The sequence below is a fragment of the Terrapene carolina genome, unplaced genomic scaffold (genome assembly GCF_002925995.2).
Source record: "Terrapene carolina triunguis isolate 2854851 unplaced genomic scaffold, T_m_triunguis-2.0 Scaffold238, whole genome shotgun sequence".
Classification (NCBI taxonomy): Eukaryota; Metazoa; Chordata; order Testudines; family Emydidae; genus Terrapene; species Terrapene triunguis.
The window spans coordinates 8,277,202-8,299,924 of NW_020664589.1; the positions used below are offsets into that span (position 1 = coordinate 8,277,202).

Sequence of the window (22,723 nt, forward strand, 5' to 3'; positions counted from 1 at the left end):
GGAGCCCACCGTTGTGCTGGGCGCTGTGTGAGCACATAGCAAAAGTCCTTGCCCCACACATCTTACAATCTAACCCCCCCCCTGCCAGCCAAAGGGGGAAAGGAAGGAAGTGGTATTATCCCTGTTCTACAGGTGGGGAAACAGAGGCACGGGATAGTTTGACATGCACTTGCTCAAGGTCACATAGGAATGGTAAAGTGGTGGTGGGGGGTCACTCCCACTAGAGACCCCTCCCCAAACTGAGCGGGGACTGTCAGACAATTGGGTCCAGTTCCTCCCTGTCGCCTCTGGTCCCCCCCCGCCACCTCCCCTCCCCTCCCCCTTCTGTTACCTCCTCCCCTTCCCCACTGTTCTCACCCCTCCTCCCCTTCCTTCGCCCCGCCCCTTCCCCGCTGCGTGCCCCGCCCCTCGCAGCCTCGCTCGGGCGCCAGCAGGTTCCCGTCATGGCCGCCGTGTGCCGCGGGCTCCTCTCCCCCTGACCGAGCCGGGAGCGGACACCCCCGCCCGGTGCCGGTGAGAGCCCCGCGGCGGCGAGCCGGCCGGGAGGCAGAGGCGGCGGCTGGCCGGAGGCAGGGCGGGGATGTGACTGGCCGGGGGGAGCCGGGAACTCGCAACCGCCCCAGGGGGGGCCCCGGCCCCTTAGCCCCCTCACCCGTCAGTGCCCCCGCTCCCCCCAGACGGCAGCCCTGCCCCCATCCCTCTGGGGCCCCCTCCCCCCAGACTGGGGCTTAAACCCTGCCCTCCACCCCAAGGGGCTTCCTCCCTCCTCAGACTAGGCCTTGACCCCCCCCCCCTTTTGTTTCCTCTCTACCCCGCCCCCCCCCACCCCCCCCCCCCGGGGTGTTTGATCTCCCCTCTCCCCCACCAGCGCTGAGCGTCCTCTTTCCTTCCTCCCCCCACCCCAGACTGGGGTTTGACACCCCCTCCCCGAGGTTTCTGCCCCTTGTCATATTGGAGTTCCTCCCCACACCATTATTCTGGCCCCTGGGACCATTCAGGGCATGTGGGGATTAGGGTTCTTGGCCTCTCTAATTCCCTTGCCAAGCTTTGGGATGATCAGAAGCCATAGCCTTGCTATAACTCACCAAGCAGGCCTTTCAAAGTGTTAAGCTCCCCAATTGGGATGAAGCCAGCCCGGTCACCTCAGCTTGACCTTTTCTGGCTACTGTGCAGAAACCTTCCTCCTGGAGAGCATCACTGGACTAACGGCGCTTTCCTGCCACCAGCATCGAATGGCCTGAGTAGAGTGGCATCTATGTCCTTCATGAAACAATAAGGAACAAGCCAGGGTTGGCTTCTCTGCCTTATAAGCAGCAGGCTGGTGCAGATGGGTAATTCGTTAACTATGTTATCGTGATGATGGTTATTGCTTCTGCTCCAAAATGATCCTGAAGTGCCCAATCACCTGCTTCACTTTACCCAGAGCGTCGGAGAGGTAGCAGTGGTAAGAGTGGCAGAAAATTTGTTCTCGGAGAAGGCAGATCTGTTGGGCTTGGATGACTGCAAGTTTCACTGAAACATCCACCTCACTCAAATGTCATTATGGATCCTCAAAGACTTTGAACTGTCTGCACCTTGATTGGAAATCTAAAATGACTCTAACACACTTGACTCTCTCTGACTTTAGTAATACTTGAAGCCAAATCACTGGCTTTTTGGCCTTTATTAACTAAGTGCTATGCAAAAGAAAAGGAAAAAAAGAAACCTTGACACTGATTGCAATGGGAATGACTATTTCCTGCCTGGGTGACCCTATATGTGGTTTTCTTATTGGTAAGATGAACTAGTTCCCATTTACTCAGTGGAAGACTCATTACAGACAAGAACTTGAAACTTTGGTAACACTTGTTGTAGCTACTAAGTAAATGGAACATCTTATAACTCACAGCTCTGCATAAAGCCACCTGAAGAGTCTTGTTGCAGTTTTTAAAGTGTAGAAAGAATCTGTGCAGCTGACTGAACTCTCTGCTTAAAGTGATCAGTTTGCTGATGCAGTAAACGCAGCAAACGCACACATCTAAAATATTATTTTACTTCCAAATTCTCTGCCAACCTGGAAGATCAGGGATCTCCGTCTCCACACCCTTCTTGTCCTGGGAAAGATTGCCTATCGTTACTTTATGGGGCAGCAGCCTGGAAAAGTTCTTGGGGACCAGAGGAGGCCAAGTCTGCCTGCCCTGCACTTTATCAAAGGAGCAGGGAAGAAAGAATCATCTAGGCATGGAGGCCCACATTGCAATGTCTTCGTGGAACATGGTAGGTGTTTTGATTGGTGCCCCGTTTGATTTGTAGTTAGCCTGCAAATTAGTGTTTTGTTAAATTGTATGAAATAGTTTTAAAAAGAAGGGTATTAGCTGTTGTGTCTTCCCTCTTCTGCTCCCTAAGGTTTCTGGTGACCCCTCTGTATGATCAGCTGGTAAGATATTGCTGTTTCCCAGTTTTGTGAAACCCCAGTGGGCATTCTTATATAGCTAACTGCAGGCAAACCAACTTCTTCATAATGTTATCCAGGGCAGACATTTTAGAAACATTTTTTTGTTTGTTTGTTTTGAATCTTTTGAATTTTGTATGTAAAAGATTTGGACCAATTGACTCTAGTGAGGATGCTATGCTTAATGTCATGACTAATCTTTTTTTTTTTTTTTTTTTGCATCTATTTAAAGGGCAACTGAAATATCACACTTCTGTTGAGACACTTGTATTTACTATAGTAGTTAGTAGTAACACCCAAGACAAAGAGAACTGCTTTGTTTGTTTTTTACTTTGTGTATTTGACAACTTTTGTGGATGCTCAGTTTCATTGTGCTCCTAGGTAGCCAGTGAGGCCTGTATTATGATGCTCATGGAAGCAGAGGTGTTAGCCTGTGTGAAGCACCTTGCAGGACTGGGAGCTTAGTGTCACCTTGTGTTCATGTGGGCCTTGCACCCAGTAACAGGGGACAGAGAAATGTGATTTTTAAAGGGCCCCCCCCCAAAAAAAAAGAGAGAGAAAAAAGGGGCAGTGGGATTCATGGCCTGGTTAAATGTATTTTTTAATTCGTTTTTTTTAACTGATTAGATTTCAAGCTATGGTTCCCCGTTAAAAGACAGACGCAGAAAGAAAAATATGTTGCTGAAATGTTTTTTACTAAATCTCTATCCTGCACTTGCTTTGAATTCAGAAGTTCTTCTGAGACAACATGCTACAAACTGCTTTCTTAGGCTCGAAAATATGATTCTGACCATGGCCATTTAGCATTTTGATTCCACTCAGAGTAACTTTATTCAGGCATGAAACAGCCCAGTGTTTGTCATCTTTGGCCATTAGATAACTTTGAAAGCTTTGCTTTCTCTGGAAACACAATTAAATAGCAGGTGAAAAAGTTTCTTAAAATAAATGCGCCTGAGACTTATTTTGTAAGGGTACTTAATTTGTGAAACTATTCTTCATCCTGAATTTCCCAGAGGGTCCAGGAAATTCAATAGCATTCTTAGTATTATTTGCAGATGGATGCTGTAGAAGTTTTGAGTGTGTTAAAATATTAAAATAATCAATGATTAAAAATGATTTGTATTTCTCCCCTCTTCCCATACAATGTGTCCGTGCAGTGATTGTTTGTAAAGTGAAGCTAATTCTTGGGAAGCTGGATGATAAGCCTATGACAGCTGTGGTATCAGTGGCATGTTCCCACTGCAACAACACTCCAAACCAAGTATTTTATTATTTTTTAATCAAATATACACATCTGCCCCATCTCTGTTGCCTCTGTGCTTCTCTATACAGAGCTTCAAGCTTAGATGGGTTGGAGCGAGAAACCCACTAAACTGCAAGTAACACAATATTCCAACCAAGTTTGGTGTTTTGATCTGGGAGACAAGGCAGAAATCCTGCTTTTTGATCATTTAACAGGAATAGACAGACGGTAACTTTTTGTCAGGATGACATGAGGTCAGAAGAACCCAGCACGTTTACAAGAAAAAGTATTGTCTATAATGGCAATACTCCATATGTCCACAAGAGACCTCAGTGTCTTGATTAAAAAAAGAATACAACTTGAAAGGGAACCTCAAGACTATTACATCTGTTAAGGGGACTGCAAAAGTTCAGTCTCACTTATCCACATGAGGAAAAGCTTCTTCCCTTATAATCCCTCTGAGTATAGTGGCTCTCAGTAGCACAGCTAGTATTTAAGACTCTGTTGCTGTTTCTAGTTATTCATCCCCGTTTTGGGCTTGGCATAAAAACATAGCGCCTGGCTGAAACCTTGCCTACAAAATCTTATCTTGGGAATGAATTATATGTAATTTAAAAAAAATAGTCTGGCTGTTTAGGTTGTAGAGAGGAAAAAATAGCTTCGGGTGCTCCCCATCTCTCTAAAATTGCATATCAGTAGTTTTCTTGCCATGTAAAGAAAATAGTCCTTAATCTGTCTTTTTGGTATATGGACAGAGAATGATTCATATTTCATATCCTATTCATAAAGCTGCTGTGGATCGTATTGTATAAAAACAAATTGGGATTCTTTTCAGGATTTTAAAATCTAATTGTTTTATGTAATTTCTCTTTAGTATTTTCTTTACATGGTTTCCTGTAAGATCTAAATCAGTGTGTGCATGTTCTCTGCCATAGTGTGTGCACCAGCTTGTCCCGCAGAAAGTCGGGTGTCTCGTTTTCTGTCAAATCTAATGCGTATTTAAAGAAAAACTGAAGGATGGGCTACCCAAGGTAAGGTCTCAAAGAAGGCACCTATGTCAGGAGATAGTTGAGAGAGGAGCAGCTGGAGTGGCTTGTCACCCTCAGCATTGTCCGTTTAAAAGAACATTATATTTGGCCTTGGCACAAAGGTGATCTATTGAACAATTTTTAATATTCTTTTTATAAATCTCTTAGCAAAGTCCATGTCAGTCTGTGTCTTTTAAAAATGATTCTGTCAGTCTTAAAGTTCCAAGGAAGGAAAGCTTATAAAAATAATTAATGGCAAAAATGCATTGATAGGTTTAACTCATAGAATGTCCCCAGGAGAGAGCAGAATCCCATTGAGTGGATATTATGTATGGGACATCTGTCACCCTTACATCAAGTAGTGCCTTATTTAATAAGCTGTCCCATTGATTTCAGTGGAGCCACTTTCAGAGCTAAGTTCTATTTAATATAAGACTGACAGAATCACACCGATATGCAATGTTTAAAAAAAATCTCAAATGCCTGAGTGTTCTGCACTGTTAGTTGGTTAGCAATGTGGTTAAAGTGTAAGTAATTTTGGATATCCGCAATGTACATCAAAACAACCTTCATGAGAGTAATTCCATTTTTCAGCTGTTGTTAATTATATAGTGCCAATAATGTCCTACATGCTCTCGACATGTAAAAAGACAAATCATCAGACCCTTGGCCCCACTAATGTCCATCTGTTCTACTGGAGTGGTGCAAAGGGGCCTTAAATCTCCCCTAAATGGGCAGTTGAACCTTTCCCCACCATGGAGGAATCCTCAGCTGGTGTACAGCCATCAGAGCTTCTGACCCTTCCTTCTTCCCTCCCTGCCCCGATATCGGAGCTGTTCTGTGGGCTGGAGTTCATTGTGATCCTCACCAGCATAATGGCTTCTAGAGTGGGCAGTTCCAAGCCAGTTACAGCATCCCTTAGAGTACTTTAACTTGCACCATGGGCTACTTCAGTTCCTGGCCAGCCTAGGATTAGGGGAAGTGGAAAGGCCACCTGTACCTCTCCTTCTCATATGTTGAGCTTATGCTTCTTTCAACTGAGTATTGAGCCCAGGGTCACTCCCCTGAAGAGTGTACAATCCTGTCTGCTCTCTCTATTAAGAAAAGCTCATTCCTCTGAGGCATGCAGTATTTTGTACAAAATGGAACGACATATGGCTTATTTAGCATTGTAAGATAGTTGTACATAATAAAACAACCATATTCTATTAAATACAAATGACAGTTAATGGAATGCTAAAGCACTCATGTCAAAAAAATGCAAAATTGAAGTTCTCATAATAAGCTTAACTTGCCCTTTTTGCACTCATGGAGCCTTCATTTACCCTTGGTCTACAGTTGCTCAGCTCCTTTTCAAACGAACTGAAGCGTGAGTGCATATCTGAGGGCAGAACTACGCCCACAGAATATTAAAATATACATTTGAGTTAGTAATAAAAAAAAATCCATATGTATGATGGGTGGAACTTAACCTTATTATGAGACCTTTAACCTTTGCATTGTTTTACTTGAGTGTAATGTAAGATTATTAATTTTAATTAGTATATATTTTTGGATTTAATTCCCTTGGTTTTTTCCCCGAAGGCTAACGCTACACACTTTTTATTAATAAATGCTTCATTTTTGTTAGTATCTTTACACCTTGCCCAGAAACTTACATTGAACAAGTGCTTATGGGACTTCCATGTTTTCCTGTTCATGCAAGTAGAAGACTTCCATGCACTTAGGTAGCTTAAAGTCTATTTAACAGCAGTTTGAAACCTACTAGACTTGTGAGATAGTAGTTAATTTCCAACTGCTATTGGGAAAGTCCTGCAGTGCAGTGACCATGCATGGTTGTGCTTCATGAGCTTCCTTTGCTGCAAGGCTCATTTGGAAGTAATTGAAACTAATGGGGAGGGGGGAGAGGCGATGGTGGGGAACTTCCCAAAGGAGCCTTGAATCTGAGACTTTCTCTTCTGTCCTTCACCTCATTTTAAGTGTATAAAGAGCTCCCTGGTAGACAAGAATTAAACCTGGGCTCATGATATTTTCATTACCTTTCATGTTACAAATCTGTGATCTATTTTCTACCTCTGACGTATCCTGTAGTTAATGCAAACATGTTATAAAACTGAGCCTGCCTGTTTAAACCCCCGGTCTGTGTTGAGGGAGAGGGTTTTATCTGAAAGGGAGGTAGGAGGGAAGAAACATTTTAGTCAGTATTGCTTTATTGTGCTAAAAGGGCATTTCACCTCATTTCATCTGTGAGCTTTCTTTCAAATATCTGTTGACTATACTTGGGAAACTGAATATGAAATGAGCTCATACAAGAATTAAGTGTTTCACGTCCTCTGGTAGTGGCAAAATATGCTGTCCTCTTTTCGAAGACTGGACAATGAAAATGTGGGAAGGTAATCTACAAGAGTTCTTACTAAATAAAGAGATGAGCTGGTGGAACCTGTAGTTTTCTTTATTTGCTGAGATTGTGGAAAAGACAGGTGGGAAAGCAGAGTGTTATAGAATCTTTGCTGCTGGGTCTGGGCTCTTGTTACAAGAGAGCACAGAGTGTTTCTTGGTATTTTAATCAGGAAACCAACCACCCTACTAGCTGGACCTATAGCACACATTCACAGAAGGCATCCAGGGAGAGATCTGTCATGGAAAACTGCCATAAAAATTCATAAAAACTCTTTCAAAAGGATGATATCAATTTAAACAAAATTCTTCTGTTACTGATAACATTGCTTGTATTTTTAATAGTCTTTCAGCTTTAGTAATCTGACTTCTTTTACACCACTTATGCTGTTTACATTTTATATTGCACTCAGTGGTGGGCCATGAAAATGAGCTAGTTCCTCCTTCAGTGTTTGGTGGGTTGACTCAGCATATTACTAACTGCCTTGCTACATTTAGAGTCTGCATTGGTTATGTTCTGCTTTTATAGGAGAGATATTGACCTCTTTTTCTGCCATGTAGAAAAAAATGCATGATTTTGAGGTGTACAATTATCATTTTATTGTCATAAAACTCATTAAAGTTAATATTGAGGCTATTGTAGAGAGAGAATGAACTTTCAGAGGCCAGGTGGTCCAGATCAGGCAGTGATCAAACAATTATATAAGCCCTTGGCGGTACGTTCTAGGCAGTACATCCTTCATCCTAATAATTCATTGGGCTGTAATGGAATGACTAATCCTTTTCCTGAGGAAAAGCTATTCTGTTTTGCAGACTAACTAATCTCCAAGAAGTTGCCATGTTTAAGCAGTTTATCTCTATCATGATGAATAGGTAGTAGTTGCCAGCATGCTAGACTGTGATTGTGCTGGTTCTGCATTCTTTTTATGTACCTTTTGTCATAAAAATCTTGTGGAAGATGATCAGTATGGGATGGCAGGAGAAGGCTGCAGATCATTAGAATGGGAATTAATGTCTGTAAGAGATCATTTTACCCACTGCATTTCAGAATATGCCAAAACAAACGTTTAGTATTTGAAATGGCAAAGTTAAAGCTTAAGCTTTTACATTAGGGAGGCAGCAAGGTCCAGTGGATAGAGCATTGGACAGGAAGCCACCAGACCTGTGCTCTGTTCCTGGCTCTGCAACTGACATGCTTTGTACTTTGGCAAATCATTTTCACCTGTTTCCCTTGCACCTTCTGTCTGTTTTGTCTATTTAAACAGTCAGCTTGTTGGGGCAAAGATTCTCTCTCTCTCTCTCTCTAAGCTGTACAGAGCTTTTTGCCAGAAGCTGGGAATGGGCGACATGGGATGGATCACTTGATGATTACCTGTTCTGTTCATTCCCTGTGAGGCACCTGGCATTGGCCACTGTTGGAAGACAGGATACTGGGCTAGATGGACCTTTGGTCAGACCCAGTATGGCTGTTCTTACAGTGCCTAGAAAAATGGGTCCTCAATCTCAGTTGGGCCTCTAGGCACTATTGTAATACAAATAAGAATAGATTGCAGCTGCTGCAATCACTACCACTACTACTGTATAATCATGTTAAACTTATCACTTGTGAATGTAAACATAACTCCTTTTTAGCTGACTTCAGATAATCTAAATGTGTATCTGGAACAATAACACTTCAATTTTCAATAGCAGACCTGTGCTAATTGAATATTCAATGAGTGGTAAGTTGATAAATCTGAAGCCTTGAATTACAGTATTGTTGACTCATAATTTTTAAATCTCACAACTGTTTGTAGAATGTTGCTGCAGTCATGTTGATATACTCCAAATGTGTAGCATTATAGGATTTAAAGTATTTTAGTGTGATGCCAATGACATTAGCCTGTGTTCACAATGTTTCTTCTACACAGTGTTGTGATTGGTTTATGTTAACTTTTGCTTCTGTCTGTATGAATGTAGTAAAAGGCCAAAAATACTCTTGAAAATAGGAATTTTTTTAGAATTACTTACTGTTTCATATATCTTGCGCTTTCCATATTTTCTGGCCTGCATTTTATGTAGTATACCTATTGGTATCGTTATAAAGAGAGCCACTGTCTTCACCTAGTAGTGTTTTGTGATGCGGATTTACTGTTGCTGCACAAGTCTTCTTCATGTGCATGCCAGATGTATTAAAAGATCTGTTGTGAATCACTGAGGAGTATTGCTGTAGAAATATAAAACCAATTTAAGCAGAAGTTACAAAGGGTTTTGTTGGATATTCTATCAAATCTTGTTTCTGTACTGATGGAACTCAAATTAAACTTGAACTGTAGGAGTCAGTCTGCTTATCAGTGCTTGCAGTTCTAGTTTAAAGGAAGGTGAAGGACTAAATATTGGACAGAAATATTAATCAGTGTCCAGAGAATTTTAGCGAACAAAGCTGCCTAAAACCAAATTATCATAGCTCTTTCCTACTCTAGTTCAATTATTCTTCTTTAGCTACTGTATTTGGCCCTGGTTCTGTTCTTAAATGCTCAGTGTGAGTTTTGTTGAAGTTGATAGGAGCTGCAGACACTGGAGGGCACCATTTGGTACAAATTGTCTAACATTGCTTAAGGGTACGTCTATACTTACCTCTGGGTCCGGCGGTAAGCAGTCGATCTTCTGGGATCGATTTATCGCGACTTGTCTAGACGCGATAAATCGATCCCGGAAGTGCTTGCCGTCGACGCCGGTACTCCTGCTCCGCGAGAGGAGTACGCGAAGTCGACGGGGGAGCCTGCCTGCCGCATGTGGACCCGCGGTAAGTTCGAACTAAGATAGTTCGACTTCAGCTACGTGAATAACGTAGCTGAAGTTGCGTATCTTAGTTCGAAGTGGGGGGTTAGTGTGGACCAGGCCTAAGTTTCTCTTATTTTTTTTTACACTCTGGGAAGATTCCCTTATCCACATACTTAGTTTATCTGTCTAGAATGACATTCCCTGCTGTAATGACAGGTTTCAGAGTAGCAGCCGTGTTAGTCTGTATCCGCAAAAAGAACAGGAGTACTTGTGGCACCTTGGAGACTAACAAATTTGTTAGTCTCTAAGGTGCCACAAGTACTCCTGTTCTTTTTGTTTTAGTGGGGTTACTGCTAATTTACACAGAAGTAGGGGAGATCAGGATTCACCCAGGAATCTAAAGGCTAGCTGATCAGTATTGTAACATATCTCTGCTCTGTCATTTTTACTGAGTGATGGATTTTCTCTGTAGATTATTAATTACAAAGGCTTCTTTTAATTACTTGTATTAAAGAACCAGTGTTGCTGCATATGACTGTTTTGAGCAGTCATTTATCCATAAATGCTGGTGTGCTGATGCACTGCAGTGCATTTATATTCTGGTCTAACTTTTCTTCCTACCTTATCTCTGCCACGTCAATTAAAGCATTCTCCATATTTATGTTCAGGGACTTGAGTATGTCTAGTCTGCCTCTGAGTAAACTCCTCCTGTAAAATGCTTTCTCAGGCACCAGTAAAGCAAATCCTGTTAGCTCTGTTCTCTTAAAGCTCATCAAATAGTTTCTGTACTGAGCATTATTGTATTCTGGTTTGTGTTGCATATTTACATAAGGGACAAAATAATGTGAGCATTACATATGATTAAGGCGGTGCTGAATTTCATGTGACCACTTCCCTTTAATAGTACATGCTAAAAATTTTTTGGTGGGGGATACTGAAGTTCGATAAAATGCAGGAATTCCCCCTTCCCTGCCGTATATTTCCTGGGTGTGTCAGATTTTTATCACAATTGCTGTGCATGCTCCCGGTATTTCCTCTCATATAAACGCTGTCCAGGGAGAAGCTTGATTTACTGTACCCATCCACCGTCTAAAGTGCTGAAGGCAAAACCCACCTATTAACTTAGCACTGTCAACTGTTGCGGTACAGTATAACCACGAGTCTGATCAGCTCCTGATTTGCAAAGAAAGCTAGAAATTGGCACAGCTGTTGTAGAAATTGCTAAAACTTTTAATCACTGGTAATTCCTTGTCTATATCGAGAACAAATACTGCTATTTTTCAAGCATGTGGGAGTGTCAGTGGTAGATGGCTGAAGATATAAAACTAACTTGGAAGTCATTCAGATTTCCTGAAAATATTTCTTTTTGTTTGTTGAAACTTCATGTTTTGAAAAGGCCATCTCTACTGACTGCTAGATATGTTTAATGACCCACTAAGATGCTATGTGTTATGTTCTTGGGGTTCGTCTACACTTACCTCCGGGTCCGACGGCAGGCAATCGATGTTCTGGGATCGATTTATCGTGTCTTGTCTAGACGCGATAAATCGATCCCGGATCGATCCCGGAAGTGCTCGACGCCGGTACTCCAGCTCAGCGAGAGGAGTACGCGGCATCGACGGGGGAGCCTGCCTGCTGCGTCTGGACCCGCGGTAAGTTCGGACTAAGGTACTTCGAATTCAGCTACGTTATTAACGTAGCTGAATTTGCGTACCTTAGTCCGAAGTTGGGGGGTAGTGTGGACCAGGCCTTAATCTCATCAGTTTCTCTTATAACTGCAGCAATTGTCAGTGAGGATATGCTGTAGAAAACTCAACTACAGGTGTTACTTTTTTATTTAATCTTTTGTGACATTTTTTTAAATGAACCTTGAGAAATTTTAAAACCTAGCCACAAGATGTCTTTTCTGGATCTTGAATAGTACTGTAGTTGGAACAATTTCAGTTCTGATAAAATGGTCTGTAGCCCTTTAATGAGAGGTATATGCCAAAGGTGGTATCAAAAACTAATGGTAAGATCTGGGGGCAGAAGTGACAACCCTGAATTAGAAGATGGCGAGCAATCAGGTCTTTTAAATTAAACACTATTATTAAAAAGTTGCTAAAATAATATTGTAGCACTATTGAACTTAAAGTCCTATACAAGAATTACTTTTAAAGCCCATAATCCTGACTGGTTTGAGGCCTTCTTTCTGATGATGCATCTCTCTTTGACATCCCTTGCACTAAGGGATTGAACTGTTGCATTTTAGGTTGTAAGGTGATGGTGCTTTTTCACTTATCATAAGGATTTTTTTGGGGGGGGGGAGCATGGGAGCACAGTATTCATTTCAGTCTACACTTCCTTGCTTTAAACAGTAGAAACACAATTTTGAAAATATTTTTTCAGCACTGTCTTCAGTTTCAGTTATTGCTACCTCCTGCCTAGCGTCTCGTCTCCCCATCCTATCCAATTGAGCCACATTATTTCACTTTTAAAATATTGTGCCTGTTTCAGTATTGTTTCATGTTGTTTGTATTGTATTTTAGATTGTTTTTAACTCCTTTGAGGAAGTTAAAAACAACTCCTTTGAGGAAAGCGGCTTTGTAAATATTTTGGTAATAATATGTATGTTTAGAAACTTCAACAATTCCGAAGACTTAAACTTTTGTCTGTAAGTGGGATTCATGGGGGTTATCTGGGGAGCACAATTCAACCCATTGTATTAATATTGTCTTAGTCAGAAGTCTGATCATAGGTAGGTAAAGGGACAGTGAAGATATTGTGGGGTTTTACTCTTTAGTGTTGTTTTATGGACTTAAAAATTAAACTCTGTAGCCTGGTAATATCCCCATCTTAGTGAAGTTTTTTTTGGAGAGATAATAGTTATGAAAAAGATGAATGCATCTAGCAATGTAGTTTGGGCTACAAATATGCACACTTGAGTGTGTGTGTGTATGTTATTTTTCTAACTGTAAGCCTTCTGCATATCCTCTGTAAAGCTGTCCAGGTATAAAGTTGTTTTAAAACTGTACATTCCAGGTTAGTGAGAGTGATTGCAATGGCTGTTAGAGAAAGCAATGTGTATTTTATCTGGGTATGCTTAATGTTTGCAAACAGCTTTGGAATGCTCCAGTGAAAAGTACTAAATTAAATGTGAAACTATTATTTCTATTAAGATATAGATAATTTGACAGAGGCCAGTGAGTAAACTCAAGGTTCTCTCCATTCTAACCTTTATGTAATGATGACTCTTGGTGGATCCTACTAAATGCAATTTCTGTGTACCTTTTATGGTATTACCGACTGTACAGTTATTTGTAGGGAGTGAGAAAAGCTCTTTGGGCAAGGATCGTCTCTGTTATGTGTTTGAACAATATGTAGCACAAGGGGGATGCAGCCTCTAGGTACTAGCATAATTCAAATAATAATAATTACCCCTACAATATGAAAGGCATGATCATATATGTCACTTTAGATGTTGCTTACACCTGTATATGCCACATCTGTGAGGAAAAATGTATATTGGTAGAGCCGTAGTGCTCCATTTTTGACTCAGACCTCTTTCCAGGTCCTCACATCCAGGCTATATCAATACCTTGCCAATTCTTTCTATGTAACATGTCTAAGATATGGCTTGCATCTTGTTTAGTGCTGCATCCTTCTCTCTAGCCTTGACAAATGCAATCTTGCTCCCCTCATATTCTTTCAGAATGCTATTGCAATGATGATTTTCCTAACCCGTCGCTTTGATCCTGTTACCCCTCTCTTTAAATCCCTCCACTGGCTCTCCTTTCTCTGTCACATCAAACATAAGCTGTTTGTATTAATTTTCGAGGCCTTTCACAGTGAATTCCCACCCTACCTATCATCTCTCATTCGCTATACAGTTGATTCTCCCCTCTGATCCAGGGGTGCCAACCTCCACTCTCCATTTGTTTCCGTCAAATACCTTCATGCTTTTTTCCCATGCTGTCCAACATGCTTGGGCGTGCTCCATACATATTTGCAAAGCTACCTCATTGTCTATCTTCAGATTCTAGAGACCAATGGGTATCATGCTGACCAGTATTGTCTCATTGTTTACTTATACTTCCCCATCTGTCTCTGAGACAAGGTGGATTAGGTAATATCTTTTATTGGACCAGCTTCTGTTGGTAAAAGAGACAAACTGTTGAGCTACAGCTGTTGTCTTATAGTTAGATTGTTAGCCCCTTAGGGCAGGGACAGTCTTTCTCATGTCTGTTTGTACAGCACCTAGCACAATCTGGTCCACGAGTAGGACTCCTAGATGGTGCGGTAATACTACTACTGCTGATAATAATGAAAACTGCTATGGAATTTGTTGACCAGCATAGTTAAGTCCTTAGAGAAAAAGACTATCTCATTTTGCCCTGCTTTGTCTCTGGATTAGAGCTGAAGCAGCAAGGTATTCTTTGAGGATTGGGGTGATGTAGTAGTTCCTTTGTTGTTTTCCTTGTGGCTTTCTGCATTAGAATTCACAAATTTAATCTGTGGATTCTGTCTGAACCTGCAGCAGAAATAGGTCTGGAGGAGGCCACAAAGTGCTAAAGCCTATTGGACTGATTAGCAAAATATACAGTGTTAATAACATTTTTTTATTTAAGTAGGTAATCTTCTGAGCCATGCAGAGGGCAGATTAGAATAATAATGGTTGGATTTTTGGAGGCAACTGCTAGCTTTAAACACTTTAATCATTTTGGTTGATGTAATTAGCAATTGCTTCTGCAAAGCACAGGCATCATGCATTTCAGCTGAATAACTGCTGTGGTGGTGATAAGCAGACATCACTTGATGGTACTTGGGAACTTCAAAGAGCAGGATAATGGCTTTGCCTAGCTCTGGGTAAGAACACAGAACTTGAACGTTAAATTTAAGTGAACTCAACACTGTTTAATATCAGGTAAGGACTCAAAGAAGCTAAAGATGCTATATTCAGTTTAATGTAGTAAATAATGTAAGTAAAGTGAGAACCATTAACAGAGTGTTTAGTTCTGTTTTCTTCCCAGTAGATCAGTGTTAAAACATTTTGGTCCAGTTCACATTATTTAGCCTTACCTAATAACAAAGGCGTTAAGAATGCACAGGTCAAGGTAAAGCCTGCTGTTGCTCTCTGGCTCAGACAGCCCTGTAATGTGCAGCATTTCCAAATTAGGAAGTGGTGGGCCTTAGCAGGACCTTTGAACCTGATGATCTGAAGGCCCTGGAATGATGCACATATCATGGATGCTAGTTGGGTTTGAATCATCCTGTAGTAAGGATGCTTCATCATCCTAACCTTAGTGAGTCATGGAAGAGATGATGGAACATTGTCTGTCTATTGATAAAGCACAGATTTTGTGGCTGAAATGTTGAAACTATGAGTGAACTGCAGTTGTAATAACTGTATCGTGGATTATTTGGAGTGCATGGGATTGATTGACATATTATAACCATTCTACTATTAAGCGGCTTTAGATGGTTCCCTGGGATGTCACCATTTTTAAACTCGGGCAGTAAAAGACAGCATTTGTATGTCTATGGTGCTTTCATCCACTGAAGTTGTTTCTAAACATTGATGCAGGTTGTGAAATGCTCCCCCTAGGCAAATGGAGCCCTTTGGGGAGAGCGACTAAGGACTATAGCAAATCAGACAGGCATTTTAGGTTTCAATTATTAACACAGTACATTTTTATGACTCTGAAATTGAAATTGCTAGCAGCTGAATTTTAAAAATGTACTACTTTGAAAAATTTTAGAGGCAAAATTGACCTGTTTAAAGTAAAGGAGCACCTGGCCACCTTGGAGACATTTTGCTGCAATCTTACAGTGTGATTGTGTGGTTTGAGTTCACCTTCCATTTACTTTGGTTTGTACAATGGTTCCATCCTGCACCCCAGCAACAATCCGAGTACACCAAGGTTATGCTTACATAACAAGTGGTGCTGCAAAAGTATTGCAGCTTCCTTCTCAGCAGTGTGCTGTCAGAGCTATATCAAGCAAATAACTTTAGGTGAATTGAATTTCTTGATGCTTAAATCAAGAAGAACAAACAATAGGATTTATTAACTTTTTACAGAATGATGCTGAATGGGTAGTTATAAAAATGTGCCTCTTTGGACAAAAAAAATTGGAGGAGAGGATTCCATGTTTATTTAAAAACCCTTCCAACCCACCCGTATGAATCTGATGCTTTATAAGTGAAGTACTGTTAGGCATGGTGAGAAGGCTCTGAGCAAGCATTTTCTACCCAACTCTCCGAGTGCACCTAATTCCTGACATCATGTTCCCCTGTTATTCTAGTCTTGGGTTCGATCTTGCAATGAGATCACATGAGTGCAGATTTCTGCCTGAGTACCTGTCCCATTAAAGACATTGAGTCTCTGCTTGGGTGTGGGTTCTGCATGCATGTATTTCATTGCAGAACTAGGACGTTGGACCTCTCTTGAATGGAGACTGTCACTAGGGTGAAGCCAAATGCGACCCCTGATTCGAGAGGCTAATGCATTTGATCCAGTTCACATCAAAGCTTCTCTATTGAGAGAATTATTATTTTAAATCATAGTCCTGTCTGAGTTATTTAAATAAGTTTAGTTTAGGAGCTTGACCCCTGATAGTACTTTGCATAGAGCTGTAATGTTCAGGACTTTTCTGCAGGGCTGGTCTCCTGTTTCCTGCTGTGTGGGTGGTTATGAGCCATCCTGCATGATGGAGCTCCCTGTTATTTTGTTACGTTGTGTTCCACAAAAACAATGACAAGCTCCTTGATTCCTCCTTTCCCCTATTCCACCTACACTTTCCCTCCCACATCTGAGTCTTGCACACACTAGAAATGGAAATTCCTGCTTTGGGGAAAAAAATCACTTCCACATTCAACTGTTCCTTTCTTCCCTGGTTCACCTCAAGTTCTGCTTTTGAAATTGTTACTGCTCTTTTCAGCCTCTATCCTCTCCCCATTCCTTCAAAAAAAAAAAAAATTGTCCTTGAATAGGTAAAATGTGCATATTGATGTTGAGAAGTTACAGTATTTTTGTAATGCAAGGAACTCAGCAGTGCTCAGTTGTTTCCGAAGTGATTAAGATGCCATGTCCCTGCTTGTGGTGGTAAGAAACAGCAATATGCACCCCAGAATGTTAATAAATGGCCCTGACACAGGGCTAAATATTGATTTTTAAAAGTAGAAAAAATCCTTTTCTTTCCAATCTCTCCTCAAAACGACTGCTTCTACAAACCCTGCAATTCTGACCCTCCGATTATATATAAGGTGAAAAATAGTATGGCGGGGTTGTACTTCCCCCGTACAGTATTCCATGTTGAATTCTCTGTTCCTCCCAGTGCACTTTGTGTTGTGTATTTAGATTGGAAGCTTTGTGGGATGTGTTGTATGTCTTTTATGAAGCTGAGCATGTCAACACATAATAAATAGTAACATGGAAGGAAGTCATGGGCAGGTCTGTTGCTTTGATTTTCACAAAGAAAGCTCCAGCTTTGCCAGCCTGTAATGCTCTCAGTAGGTGCCCCCCCCCAATCTCCAACTATCATTTTGCATAATGCATCCCATAATGCTTCACACTTGTCTTGCAATTCCCTACCTCAAGTTATCTTTGTACTAAAACTTTCTCTAGTCTCCATTTCTCAAACTGCTGCTCCTGGAGCTACTTCTTCCCATCCTCCAATTTGGCTGCTCTTTCTGGGTTGACCAGTTACTTTCCTATTTTGTTCCTCCAGGTTAGTAAAATAGGAGTGGTGAAGGAACTGAAACCCTGTCTAGAAAAAAAATCTTAATTTTTTACTGTCTGCTAAAGATGATACTGATCTGCACTTACAGGTGACCTGCAAAGCATTTAAAAGGCAAATTGGGTGTGTGCTCTTTTTGTGCTGTTTTAAGTTGCAAGAAGGCAGGCCTGAAAGGTGTGTTTTGTTGTGTTCCCTTCCCTCTGCCCTCCCTGCTTATATTTTACTTTAAAAGTATCAGAAATGTGAACTCTGGTCTTCCCTGTTTTTTTTCTGGAGGCCTGTGTGTCCCGAGGATGTATATTGTTAGATCGGACATCTTCATTAAAGGGGTTGAGGGCATTGAATCTTTAATAGGCCTCGTTTCTCCAGAATATTAGTAATTGGACTTAAACAGATGTAAAGAAAAACTGATTTTTAAATAGACTTGACTAAAAATCCCTCCCCCCTCTGTTGGTCAGCTTTCATTATCTTGACTCTTGTATTGTATTGTCATTATTCCCCCGTTTTCCTTTTATTGCAGTTTTTTTGTGGCGGAACAACCCAATTTTTTTTAAAAAAAAAAACCCCCCCCTCCCCCCCCCCCCCCCAGAAAAACCAACCATAAAGCTTTTCATACATCATCAAGAAGCCCCCACCCCCCTAAAAGGAGGGGGAAGGCCCAATTTTTTCCCTTTGCAGGTAACCTTTAAAGTTCCTGGGTGGATTTATTGAGTGCTGAATATAGGGTAGCTCCCCACCCCACTTCATTTGTTCTACCTTTGTTGTGACAAGGGAGCTAATGACTTACCTATCCAGTCTGCTACTTCGCTGACTTCTTCCTCTAGTTCCATTTAGCCATTTCCTCCCCACTGCATTTTGGAAAGGCTGTGCATGGTTGCAAAAAGACTTGTCGTCTTATTGCAAAGTCGTATATGAGATCTGGGTTGACTTTAGACAAGTCTACATATGTTTCTCCTGTTGGTCTACATCTTTCAGACTATTGCTCTGTGCAGGATGAAGTGGCTGTACTCTCAACTTGCTGCTTCCTTAATTAACACACAACTCCAACAGGTTCCTTGTTTTTGGCCACTAGCTGAGTTCTTAGTGTGTATTTGTTACAATATGCAAGGTGTGTCGCTTTTTATTTACAGGAAGTAAATTCTAAAGCGTACATATGAAGCTAGCCTTCTGGTTCAGAGGTATTGATCAAAGTTTTCTTACCTTGACTCATGTGTATGGTTGGATTATATTGTCTGGATAAAGTTCAGAGTGAGTTAGATGGACTGAAAAATGTTGTGCTTCATAATCAAAAGCATAGTTTTGAAAACATGTATTTTTCTTTCAGATTGCAATTACACTGGATGAGTCTTTGATTTCCACTTTGTTCTTGCCAGTTGTTGAGACTTGACCTAGAGTTCACTCGAAGGATGACAGTGTGATTGCAGCATTTTAATGTAGAACAAACACTTAGAGTTCCAGGACAGATACTGCTTTTCTATTCAGTCTATTGATTTTTACCAACAATAACCGAAATTGAAGAAATGGTAGCACACACATCCAACCCTCACTTACTCCCCCTTCTTCACCTGCTCAAACCAAAACAGTAGAGAACGGAACGGGGGGGGGGGGGGGGGGGTGTGATGGGAAGGCACTGAATTGTAACTAATAAAATGTTAGGTGGCGACTTCAGAATGTGATCCTGAATATCATGGCTGTGCTTATCTGATCCAAAAATGCACTCTGGATGTCCCTTGGACCTGTCCATCTTGTTGCTAGTATATAAATCATATTTTCATAAACTGCCATCTGAGTTAATGCTATCCATTCTTCCTTCCTAGGTGAATGTTTATCCTTCCAGTGTCATAAAATAATCCTTTCAGATGAGATCAAGCTTATCAGCCAGAATCCATGTTCAAAGGAAATGTCTTAAACATCAAAAAATGTATAGGAGGCCATCTTGTTCCTCTGGGCTTTGAGATTTTGGTTCATAGCAGTTGGTGTTTTTGTACCTCATGTCTAGGGACTTTTTATCTTCCTCCTCCTTCCTGTTCCAAGCAATTACCATTTATTTTTTATCTTCAAGCAGCAGCCTGTGGCAATAAATTTTAGGAAATTCCTTCCCACCCTTTATTAAGCTCTACATAATAGCTTCCGCTACTCACTCATACATTCATTAAGAAGAATTAAATGAGTGCTGGCGGCCATTAGCAGAGCTAATAACCTCTCCAAGGGAAGGTGCAGCAGATTGGAATAAATGAACAGGAGCAAAAACAAATGAAATAACTTTGTAGAATTATGGTAAACTAATTTTCTCCTTTTAAAAATGACTTATGTACTTGAATTTAGTGCTCGTGAAAGGAGATAGATTGACAGTTCTCACAGACCAGAGTCCTCTCTTCATTAAATGGTCATGCAACCAGGCGGCTGCAGCAGCACTCACTTACCCATGATGTCCTGTGCATAAACATCACACATGCCCTGACGCGACTATCATTTGGGGTTAGAGGGCATTTTGGTCTGTTCCTACTCATTTGCCTCACTGCCAGCTGTCTCAGCAAGGGTGATGGTTGTGCTGGTGTATTTTGATGAAGACAGCTGTCTTGTAGGAACTGGACCGTGATTATCAGTTTATTTCACATCTGCTACAGACCAGACTTCAGATGATAGTGACATTTGATCTCTTCCCACCTGGGCTAGGTTCTACCTGATGAAGTAGAGATGAAAGATGGTGTATTCTGTTATCAACCCATTCCCTCCGCCCCCCCCCCCCTTTTTTTTGGTTCTAAAGCAAACTTGCTGTGAGCTTGGCTTACAAGGGATCTAAATAACCTTTTCTCTTTTAATTTATTTTGTTATGAGCATTTAAAAAAACCCAAAGATGATATTGGAAAACAATTTGTATAATGTATTTCTAAACTGGCAAAGCATCTAAACCAGGCCTACTATCACTACCAATGTTTACATATTAAAGTATTGAAAATATCTTTTGCTGGAAGTTGTGGCTCTGTAGTACCCTCTGTTCACATTCTAAGGCCTGCTCCTCCAGTCTGATCCAGGCGGGTGCACTGTAGTCATTGGGGCTCTATGTGGATACAAAGGTCCATCCTCTTGGATCCCATTACAGGATTGGAACCCAAATGTGCATCAAATAATGCAAAAAAAAAAAAAAAAAAATAGCCTTTAATACAGCATTAAGATTGAAAAGTAAAACCATCAAAAGCCAGGAAATTCCCAAAGTTAAATTTCTATGGCAGTGTCAATTTAATCATGTTTGCTCATAAGGGTAGAGACTAAACAATGTATTACTGATGGTGGTTAACAGGCAGATTAGGACTAGTAAATACAACATGATGATGGAGTCTGATGTTGATTTCGACGTACAAGAATTCAGCAAACAGTGTTGTGTTCTGAATCAGCTGGACTGTGACTGGATTATAGTGTGAAAGGTGTGTGCAGTTCCAGTTCCAGTCCCACTCTCTCCTCCAGGCAATACTGCTATACTCACTTGCTATACTCGTGCAGAAATGCAACATACTGTGTGTACAATGCAATTTAAGTTAACATTGTGGCAAAAATCTTAAATTTTGGAATTTCCTGACTTTTGAGTGCTATTTTTTTCAGATTTGACAATACATAACCATTAATTCAATTAGTGTATATTAGTAATATTAAACACTGATCTTACATTAGTGTGCACCAGCCCCAGTCAGGATTGAGTCTCCATTATTCTCGATGCTGTACAGAGATAAAGAGACGGTGCCTGCATTGGAGAGCTTTGTTTCTGCATTGCTAAATTCCAGTGCACCTATAAGAGATACATTTTCTTTGAGGCTGCAAAGAGGAATAGAAAAATGAAGGTGCCAACTTTAAATTCTTACAACTTTAACTGCTGCAATTAATTTTTTTTCAACTTCTTCAGTTGTCTCAGTGAGGGGCTACAAAACTAGATTCAGCCATTTGTGTGTGATGAGGGTGCAAACCTTTCTCCTGGGACCTGGGAGTAAAAGTGTGTATTTGGCACTCCTAGCCACAAAATGAATGTTATTTAAAAAAAAAAAAAAAAAAAGTCACTTGTGAACTGGGGCAAAGCATGAGTAATTTCGTATTTAAAATAATCTGCCTAGGTCAGTTATGGACTAGCAGGAAAAGGGTTTAGAATAAAGATGGAAATCTTTTTGTTCATTCTATTTTGCGGGCATAGGGAAGGAGATTAGTTGCTGACCTGCTACTTCAGTGTTTCATGTATTGTGTGGGTTTTTTGTTTTTGTTTTGCTGTTAAGCATACTGGGCCCCAACTTCTTTAAAGGAGCCAAGCTTCTTCATCTTGAATTGATTTCACATGGAGTTATGGGTGCTCTTCTTTAAATGTCTTAGCCAGATCTTATTAAAATCAGCGAGAAATTTTTCCTTTGATTTCACTGAGCTTTGTATCAAGTGCTCTTTTTAGTTATTTGTGAGGGTGTTTAGAGCCTGGGGGATGCATTTTGTTTTGGATTGTCCTGAAATAAATAAACTCAATCTTAAGAAGAGTGGATGCCTACCAATGACTATTTTACATGAATACAGCTGGAAACAGTCATGTATGGAGGGCACTGAAGTTTAATCTGTAAATATGACGGTTGGGCGTGGTAGTTCAAAGGACCACATGTTGTACAAGTTTGGATTTTTATTGGAGCAATATTGATTTCATTTCACATTTGTTCAGGAGTCATTTGGTGCATGAGGACCTAACTCTGCCATGTTGTTTCAGTAAAATAATTCATAACTTTTTTACTAACCCTTATTTTAAACATAAAAAGTCTAGTAAATAGAAAAATGCTAAGACTTTCCAAATGGTGGTTTTTATGACTGTTGTTTCATAATGGAAAAGCTGACAGCCTTAATTCCATTTCATTGTTTCCTGGTTTTAGGGGTATAAATATCTTGATTCAGAAGTAATTCAGGTACCAAAGATGAGATTTTGTTGTTGTTGAGGTTTTGTGTTTTCCGCTATAGTCATTTTTGATGTCATTTGAAGAACTCGGCAAGTTGAGAACAATGACACAATAATTGCTGCTATTGAGGGAGAGATGCAGTTTGAGGTTTCTACCTGGATCGCTACATTTGATTGATATTTTAATTTGTTTTTTTGGCAGATGAAAGATAATGAAAATCATCTTGTAGTTG

The 22,723-nt window shown here is 40.7% G+C and overlaps 1 protein-coding gene across 1 annotated transcript in view; it reads left to right on the top strand.

The window, feature by feature from the left end:
* Window positions 1–868: 868 nt before the first annotated feature.
* Window positions 869–22,723, top strand: part of ABL1 (ABL proto-oncogene 1, non-receptor tyrosine kinase) — a 118,639-nt gene continuing 96,784 nt past the window's right edge. Inside the window, exon 1 of the mRNA XM_026657250.1 lies at window positions 869–2,256. Within this exon, the coding sequence (XP_026513035.1) occupies window positions 2,121–2,256 (136 nt within the window). The 5' untranslated portion in view covers window positions 869–2,120. The remainder of the gene's footprint in view (window positions 2,257–22,723) is intronic.